General features: G+C 41.5%; 1 protein-coding gene across 1 annotated transcript; it reads right to left on the bottom strand.

The window, feature by feature from the left end:
- Positions 1-846: 846 nt before the first annotated feature.
- LOC310855470 (ras-related and estrogen-regulated growth inhibitor-like protein) lies at positions 847-2,770 on the bottom strand. The gene is made up of 4 exons (XM_083760491.1): positions 2,562-2,770; positions 2,338-2,391; positions 2,020-2,096; positions 847-1,527 (listed from the first exon to the last, which is right to left on the bottom strand). Exons 1-4 carry the CDS (start codon positions 2,650-2,652, stop codon positions 1,108-1,110), a joined length of 642 nt encoding a protein of 213 aa, XP_083616617.1. The 5' UTR covers positions 2,653-2,770; the 3' UTR covers positions 847-1,107.
- Positions 2,771-10,287: the final 7,517 nt, after the last annotated feature.

Genomic DNA, 10,287 nt, shown 5'->3' with positions numbered 1-10,287 from the left:
TTGATTGTTTAAACATGATGTCATGGGCTGCTATGCTCAATAACAGGCTTGATAAGCCCAAAGCTTATTGATACCGGGTACTCAATATTGCTTATCGGATTTTCGGTATCGGTTATCGAGCTCCATCTCTACTGCTAAATGCCTAAATTGTAAATTGTAAGAATCTTTTGTTTCAGTTTAACTTCAAATAGTGTAAGAATTTAACTAAAGTTTGCCTGATTCGTATCTTGGGAATTAAATTAACAATGTGGATGTTGCCTTTCAAATAATGCTGCTGTGTTGAACGTATGTTGGAGTGTAAGATGGAAATGTATGCTTGTTGAACTGATGAGATCTTGTTCAGAACTATCTTAAAGACAGTTTCTTCAGTCGCCTGTGTTGTCAACACACTGGTACTTCATGGCATCTGGATTTGAATGTCTAATGCTGATACATTGAACTGCAGAGTGAAGATATGTTCCTAGTGATAATTATCAGCTATGATAACCAGACTAGTCTGATGTTATCTGCTGTTGCAGTGAAGGAAAGTCAGTCATTTTATTATTTTTCTTTAATTTATCCAACTATATTGAATGTGAGTGTGGTTCAAACATATGAGGCCAGATCTGGTCTATGGTCAAATTATCTCCAATAATTTTCATTACTGGCATTTCACAAGCATAATTGAAATATAAACACTTCAATGTTTATTATGTTTATTATACAGATTAAAAACTCATCCAGACAACAAAGGTTACACTGTCAAAGTGTAGCAGGTCAGCTACACTGTATGACATTCAGAACAATTTTAACACATACAGCTGTACACAATACATTCAGGGTTGGATTTGATGGGGGCGCATGTTTATGATGAGCTGATAGAGCATCTTGCTCAGCAAGACTTCAGCACGTAGTCATGGGCGGGCCGGGACATGAACCGGTGGTGACCTTCTAATTACAAAGCCCCACCCCCATGAGCCACTGCTCAGCTATACTCATCACATATCAAGTCCATCTTATCTTAATGGACCGTTTCCTGCCTGTTATGGACGGCCAGGCCCTTTCACACAGCATCAGGGTCCGACGTTTTTGTCCCCGTTTCCTCACGTAGGCAAGTTTTTTGTTGTTTCACTCGGCACGTTTCTTGCCAAAAACGGCCGTCACGGTCCTGACTATGCTCCGGACGCTGGCGGCGCCCCTCTTCAGGGCGTGGGACCCTTTGATGAGGTCAGCGAGTCCGTGGAAGACCAGCAGCACTCCGTGGTAGGTCTCGGCGGCCGAGATCTCGAAGAAGCCGCAGTCCTGGGAGAGCGCGAGCATGTGGCCCTCCTCGCTGGAGACCGTCCGGTGACGCTGCAGGTCGCGCTTGTTCCCCACGATGATGATGGGGGTGGAGGATGAGGAGGAGGGGGTGGAGGAGGTTTTTCCGGAACATCGTAGGTGCTGCACCTGCCGCCGCACCACGTCGAAGCTGTCCTGGTCACAGATGCTATAGACGAGGACGATGCCGTCGGCCCACTGCAGCTGTTTGTCGCTGATAGCTCTGTCCTACAACGACAACAAGACAAGAACGTTCAGGAGACATGATGGAACAAAATAACTCTTTCAATTAATACAATATTTTTTATATAAAAAAAACCTGTATACTGACATATTAACGACCCAATTAACCACTTAAGCCCTATTTTATAATTTGTCTCGCAACAGTGTTTGCATCCCCAAAATAGTGCAAATAACTGATAACTGACAACCTCACAACACGTTGTGAGCAGGAAGTGGCCTCGCATTGTGAGCTTGCCTTGTAGATAATCTATTTTCACAAATTTGCTTTAGAAACTTTTCACCTAAAATGATGACATACGTACCTAAAACAAGGATTGATAATGAATTGATTCATTTAGAAAAGTATTGATTCAAAATGTATCAAATTTAAAAGAAAGTAGTATTATAGTCAATGGATTCAACCTGGTAACCCTATTTTGAGATTTTGACATTATTTTCAAAACTGTAACAACTCTGCCACAATAAGGGCTGGCTTACCTGCGAGTAAAGACAGTCCCAGATGTTGAAGGATACTTCTCGTCCATCAATCTTGTCGACGTGACTGTATATTGATTCTGTAAGCAGAAGGAAAGTCACAGTGTTGAGTGGATCTGCCCACGTGACTTTTAATGCAGGACTTTCGCAAATAACAGCCTGTTAGGTTTTAGGAACCAATCTGAAAATGTGATTTACATTACATACTGAAACTAATATTGAACGGAAATGGTTCGAGGACACTCAAACGATTTCTAGTAAAGTTGGAAGGATATTAGTAAATATTATTTATATTACAGAACAGTGTAACAGGAGTCTTACCTATATCTCCATACTCTCCAATGAATCTCCTAGTTAGAAATCTGACAGTGAGTGCTGAAAACACAAAGACAGGATTCATTAGAGACAATAAACATTATTATTCTTTAGGAACAGATATTTATCGTATAAATGTAATACAAATATATATAGTCCCCAGCACCAAACAAACTAAGAAATTGAGAGTATCGAATAAACATTTGCGTACAGAGATGAACAAATCCTACCTGACTTTCCAACGTGATCAGCTCCATATAACAGAATGTTGGCTTCCACTTTCTGATGGTGATGCTGATGATGATGATGATGTCCTTCCATGGTCTTCACACTCTGCTGGCAGACTGCTGCTGACCTCTGGATCTGGTGTGTACCACCATTGGTCTTACTGGGAAGGCTGGTCGTTCAGACGTACTGGTTGCTTGACTGGTCGCTCAGACTGCTCGTTCAGACTGCTTTTACAGGCTGCTTGGCAGCCCCGGGTCACTTATTTATACAGTCAATGGGAGGAGCCACATAACAGAAGCCAATAGATTTAATAACATTAACTATCCACTTTAAGACATGAGGCCAATTCTACAAATGCCTTCTAAACCAGTAGTTCTCCAAAATGGACCTTAAATGATTTATATATTTGGCTGCGGAAACCCATCTGAGAATGTTTGCTAGGAGAACCCACAGAAGAGAAGATTTATGTTTTAAAATAAGAAAATACCAAATTATCCAACATTTTTTACACTTTCAAGATTTATTCAAACTTTTCTAAGATAGCAGATGTACAGTACATACACCAACTGAGCTAATAACTCAGCTATCTTGATATGTGTCAGCTGTTCAGATATGCTTTATAAGACATACAGTGAATATAACTGCCTGTCAGCAAGTTACAGAAGTGTGTGGTTACTTAAGCCAAATACAGTACGTTCTCCTTCTTTTCTTTTTCTGTAATTGGAAAGAGCATGCCAACTGGGAGATCTCTGGGAGATCTCTCACCTTCACCAAGGGAGAGAGAGAGAGAGACGAACTATAACACTAAGTATAAGTAAGTATTGTTGCACCACTCAGTTTCCACAAGTGTGATTTTTTTCCATGCTGCCTGGCAAAAAACATTTGCTGTTGAGGTTTACAATCCTTCCATGAATCATTAACAGAATTACGGTAATCAAGTAGAAGAGCAGATGACTTGAGATAAGTTGACAGTCTGATGCTCTCATAGAAGCAAGACACTTCCGTCCTCTGGCAATAGAATAGATTAGAATTTAAAACAGACTAGATATAAGTACAATTAGGTTAGGCACCAGAATCTACAGTACAGTATGTCGACTAATGTAATGAACATTCCCACCGGCTTGGTTCTGGTTCCGGCCCAAATGCAGTCTGGGGGATCGGGTCAGTTCCGGGGTCCAGTCCAGACACCAGACTATTGACGTTCAAACAGGGAAGCCCACAAGCTCTGGGGGTAAATATACTTTATACTATTTATCAGATCGTCGCTGTGAAATGATTTCTTCATGAAACCTTAGGATCAGCGCTATGAAAGTAAATGGTTGATGATAAGTTTGTCTCAGCGCAAAACTTCAGAAAAGTAATCTGATAATTCATACAAAAACAAAAAAGTGCATTATACACTGAAGAACAATAACAGTATAGAATTATTTACTGAATATAAATATAAGCATAAAGATAACTAGAAAAGTCCCAATTTTGAAAAATTGCTTGCCTTATTAACCTACAAGAATTTTCATTTTTAAATCGGTAATTGTACCCGTTCTACCTCATTTATAAGATTTAAAATCCAAAGGAAATTCAAACATGTGGGGTGTCTAAAGTATGTGTTTTTTGATGGAGAATTCACATATGACATTATTCTTTGGATAGCAAAACTCTAACCAACATTAGGTTAGAGTTATTTTGTAAATTTGTAAATTGCACATTTTTCCCTCTTTTTAGGATTTTTTAAGACACAAAGGAAATAATTTACAAAGTCAAATCAAATTAACATATTTATTAATAATTCAAGTGCATGTATATCACTGGATAAATGTATGATGATCAATAATTAAATTGTTTTTATTGTTAATGTTAATGGCATTTAATGTTTGTTAGGGACAAGATGAGGTAAATTTTCCCTTCATTAAAAACAAACCTGTGTGTGTACTGTATATAGGAGGGAGGTATCATGGGGGGGCAAAATGTGGGTATTTAAACATATTCCTCTTATATCATCATCATACATGGCCAGCATTAAATGTTTGTGGTAGGACAATGTTTTGAAACATCTGATGTTTCACCCCATTGTTTGCAACCGATTTCCACTCCCTGGGTCCACACGCACACGTCTGCATTTGATTGTTCCCATAGGCCTACTAGGTGTGGCATATCTTGCCAGCCAAGTCTATGGCCTGTTAATGTTTGGAGCACTAAACGTGACGTCATGTGGCAGACAAGTCTATGGACATTTAACACAAAGTCCCCGCCATTGGCGTTGATCTACTCCAATTAAAAGCAATTAATGAATGTTACGCTTAGCGCCAATTCCGTAGCTCTACGGCAATTGGGCTTTTATGGTGCTTTTGATTGATCAAGTCATAATGCTACTCACGTTAGCGTCGGGTTGCTAGCTGGTGCTGTCAATAACACAGGATCGCGCCATCATGATCATTGTGCCCATAAACACCCATTCTATCTGTTTCTTTCAATCGCCTGTATCTCCTATTCCTTGTCCCAGATGGTATTGGTCAAAACAAGGTTTATTCCATGGCCCAGAGCAGACTCTGTGATGCCTTCCATTAGACCGGATGGTAAACAAGGAAGAGATCTTGCATCGTCAGACACCCTATCATAAGTTCATCACTTCCAGTCTGGAAATTCGACTCTTCAAAATAGGAGCAGAACAGGGAAAAATGCTGGTGTGAATTATATCACTTAATAGCCAATTATATCAATAAATATATTGATATAATATTAACTGTTATATTTGTTTAGAGTATGATGTTTGTTTTAAGGAGTTCGGTTCCCCTCACTTCACACAAGTGTGATCTTTGAGGGGCGCTAGACAATTGACAATGAAGCAAGAACAATGCCTTCTATTATAGCATGCCAACTTTCCAGGAAGAGAAAGCTTTCCGTTCCTATTTAGCTTGGATTCCCCCATAGATGATGGGACTGGTAGGCGGGTTTCTGATCTGTCCATAGCCCTCCGCTGAGACACAGGCTAGTAGAATATTAAAATCACATCCGTGTGAAGTGAGGGGCGCTCTTATCATCGTACATCATCATGCATCATCTCATACTGATACTGGCCAATCAGAATGCCTTTTGCCACAAATAATATTTGACCAGGAGTATCAGTTGACTCAAGTACTGGGGCGTTGAATACTTAAGTTTGTCCACCATTGACTGCATCAAAGGCTATAGAAATAGTCAAAGCGCCAGCTAAGGCTGCAATAAATAAAAAGAAAATGTAAAAGAAAATCCAGATACTAGTATGGCTCTTCGCATGCTTCTTTTTCTTCGACTTTGTCTTCTTTTTCTTGGTCACGTTGGGGTCCAACAAATCCATATTGTCCTTGACTGTGACCTTGATGCCGGCTGCCGGCATCAAGGTGGAGTATGTGGACTCCGTGGCACGGAGTTCCACGGAGTCCACATACTCCTTAAAATATTTCCTCAAAGCTTGCTCGACATGTTTCTGCTGAATTTTGCCTTTGAGCACAAGCTTGTTGTTGCTGTCTATGGAAGCAGTCACGCCGCCCAACTCGATGGTGAGGAAGGTCAGGAGGGGTTTGGGCTGACAGCGCAGCAGTCTGCAGATGTCCTTAAAGTTTACGACGGTGGTTTTCTTGGTGCCCGTCTGCACCATCTGAGGCTGGATGCCCAGCTGGTCGTAGGTGTCTCGTCCCTCTGGTTCCACTGTCGCCTCCATCATCACCTCCTCTCCTCCGCTCTCCTCAGAATCCGCCCCACCGAGTGTGGACCACTCTGCTCTGTCCTTCTCATTCAGCTTGAGTAGAGGGCTGAAGGAATTCTCCTCATTTCCTAATGAATATGCAGTCCTTTTCTTATTGGACATTATTGGGGCTTGAAACTCTACTGACATATGTTTGAGAACTGATGATAGGCTGGACTCTGGTCAATTTCTTAATCTCTGTCAGAATTACAGAGGTCTAGAGAGGGATGGTGCTCATCTGACCACAGTTACAGTTTATATACCCAGTCTGTCAGCAGAGGCGTGACATTTGACCTCTGTGGCAATCACGTGATTTCGGAACATAATTTATGGCTTTACCATATATGGGCAATGCATATAACCCATTTTAGTTGTCACAGATGCAAGTTGGAAATGCATGCCCCACTGTTGTCACAGTGTGCTCCATATGGAGATCTTGACCGCCTATCCGACCGACTCGATGCTGGGCACGGAACTCCCTCAGGTCGTTGGCGATGCGCAGGCTGAATTTGAAGTTGGTCGGTCAGATGATTCTTGAGATACGTGAACTATAGACGCACAAACACATGGACAGACAGAGGTTTCTCTCCTTTTGGTTACCATCCACAAACTTTGTCTTAAACACATTCAATTCCCACTGACAATGAATGGAGAATTTTACGTCATAGTGTCTAGGCCCACACACACACAGGCTCTGGGCACACTTGACGCGTCAGGAGCGTCAGATGAAGCTGAAGTTTTCTTCTTCGTGGGGTTTTTAGACAGCTGGTGGATGGAAAAGAAGCTCCACCTCCGCGCCCGACGGACGCGGAGGAGAGCGCGTCCGTGAAGCTGTCCGTCGCGTCCATCGGGCGCGGAGGTGGAGCTTCTTTTCCATCCACCAGCTGTCTAAAAACCCCACGAAGAAGAAAACTTCAGCTTCATCTGACGCTCCTGACGCGTCAAGTGTGCCCAGAGCCACACACACACACACACACACACACACACACACACACACACACACACACACACACACACACACACACACACACACACACACACACACACACACACACACACACACACACACTAGGGTGGCCACCTGCATGACCTCAGAAAGGAGGACACTTTTGCGGGGCTCGCTCCCCCGACCCCCCCCCCCCCCCCCCCCCCCCCCCATATATTAATATTATTACTACAACTATTGCACCTGATTTTCACCACCATCATCTCCAGCATTATGTCCACAGAGAACATATATTTGCTAATTAAATTAACCTTTTTAAATTATAGGGTACCACAAAGGCCATTCATTTTATAATCAATGTATTTTATTTCATGTTTAGATATGTTTTATGTTTAATCTCTTTCTTGTGGGTTTTTTTCATACAGTTTTATGGTCATCGGTGTGGGACATAGAATGAAGCCAGTAGCCTATATGTTCACACAGCCTGATGTGGAGTTCCTTCCTCCATTGCTCATTAAATGTAGTTTTTCATTTCGGCATATTTGGTTTGTTTATCTCTGCATTAACTATACTAAAGTGATTGTGAGAGCACAACAAACAAACCGACCATCCCGGTAGCAAGACCACTCGCCCTTGGCGAATCGCCTAGACCACTCGCCCAGGCGATTCGCCAAAACGTCAAGTCCACTCGGACCAAGCAGAAGGCCATTCGCCCCGGGGCGAGATGACTTCCCCTTTTGGCGACAAGTCTTCACTTCACTTCACTTCATGTCAATATTGTCTTCTTCAGAAGCCATATATGTAACATTTGTGTACCGTTTGTGTGTGTTTTCCCCCTATAGTTATTACGGTGTTTCTGGAATTAAACATTCTAAATTCTTTTCTCATGTTTAACAGTATTTTGCGCAATTTATGTCCCCGTTATTTATTTGGTTGCAAAACAGTTCATTAAGTCAGGTTTAGTTCATTAAGTCGTTTTAGTTCAGTATGTATATTCTCTTTTTAGTGATATAGAACAGTGATGATGTAAAAATGTACAAACTTGCTCTGTGCAGTCAGACACATATCAGACGATCCGAATTAACATCTGTTTATTTCCTGTGCCTCAGGAATGTTGTACTTTCTGTTAAATGTACAAAGATTTCGCACATGCTAATATGTCATTAGCAGTAGCCATCATCATCATCATCGTTGTTGGGGGGGGGGGGGGTCATTCAGGGAGGTTTACTTAGAAGGAGTGTAATTCCTCACATGCTAATATGTCATTAGCAGTAGTATTAACCATCGTATTTTGTAAAAAGTGTGTTTATTTTCGGTCCGCCTAAAGGGGCAGAACAATCAGAACAATAGAACATGTTAATCAATGATAATGTTTTATTTGTAGATATAAATTATATATTTCCCCTCAAATATCTTAGTTTTACCAACATTGTTAATGTGAAATAGTTTCAATATGCTTATTTAGTTAAATTGTGATAATTGCTATAGCTATTGGAGCTCTGGTGGTCCCAGACAGACAGGGGATGTTAAAGACGAAATTATGCCCGGGTACAAGGCATCATGAGTGGGGGTGACTGGGAGGAGTGACTGGTGTTGACATCGCGGATTGTCTGACTCTGCCAAAACGGAACAGTTGCCCTTAAAAAAAACACCTCCATTCAGTTTCATTGTAACTGAGATTTTCGATCATAATTCATAATTTTTTAATACTGTATTTAGCTATAACGAGCGCAAATGTCCGATGCTAATTGACAGTGCTACTATGCTACTACCAGGGGGAAAAATGGCTACTCTCAACCGCACAAGAGGAGATTAGACCCCATCCCTCCCAGAGAAAATCCCATAGCCTGGAAGGACGATCCCATAGAGTATGGTCCGTACGGGAGATCCTTTAGAGGGCAGCAACGGACCATCTTGGGGCTTCACTTTCGGGTCGAGTGGACTTCCCCTTTTGGCGAGAAGACTTCACTTTCCGGGGCGAGTGGTCTCGGACACCCCGCCCCGGAAAGTGAAGTCTTCTCGATCAAAGGGGAAGGCCACTCGCCAAAGATGAAGTCCACTCGCCGAGGCGAGAAGTCCGGTATTCACCATCCCACTGGCAGTGTTGCCAGGTTTTGGAAGAGAACCAAGCAACCATGTCTATGAAAACAAGCCCAAAAGAAGCCTATTATATAAAACAAGCCCAAAGTCGCTTATAATTAAGCGGACATGGCAACACTCTGAACGTCTCCACTCGCCTCTCTCTTTTTAACCCTCTAACACCCGCATTAATTTCTACTTGCAAAAAATAGATTTCAACCTTACTACTACTTTGTACTAGCCTACTAGGACTGACACTAAAACATATGTTAAAAAAAATAAAAAAATAAAGTTTGATGGAAAATTTATAATAATTATATAATAATATACAAAAATCATAATTTACATTTGGGGGATATCTTTCACAATAATGAATAAAACATGTTCTAGACATTCTAATGATCACAAAAAAACATATATTACAATTATTTTACCTACTTTTATTAGGGTAAAGGTCAAAAGTCTTAGGTTAAAAAATGTTCATAATCGCACAGACATTTTTAATTTGTGTGAATTTCAGCCTCTGTGGGGGGTATTTATATGCAAATATCATGACCAATGTCATTGAAATGGCATTGCAATGAACATCACTGATGACATTTAGGTGAAAAAAGAACAGAAAAAAATTATAATAATTTAGTAATTAAATAAAATAAAATTGTTGCTAAAAAGCAACGCTGGGTGTTAGAGGGTTAAGACAGTGTGGCCGGCTCGCTGCAGAGATTTTAATACCCAGGCAGACGACGTAAATGACAGTAAATGACACAAGCACTGTATATCACAAAAAACCGGACAATTATGTGTCCGGCCAGAGGTTGAGGTGGGAGGAGGACAGGTGGGTCTAAAACCGGACTGTCCGGCGTGAAACCGGGCGTCTGGCCACCCTAACACACACACACACACACACACACACACACACACACACACACACACACACACACACACACACACACACACACACACACACACACACACACTACCA

This window comes from Protomyctophum parallelum (genome assembly GCF_964188405.1).
Source record: "Protomyctophum parallelum genome assembly, chromosome: 3".
Lineage (NCBI taxonomy): Eukaryota > Metazoa > Chordata > Actinopteri > Myctophiformes > Myctophidae > Protomyctophum > Protomyctophum parallelum.
The sequence above is the reverse complement of the archived record's forward strand: the minus strand, read 5'-3'. Positions and strand labels throughout refer to the sequence as shown.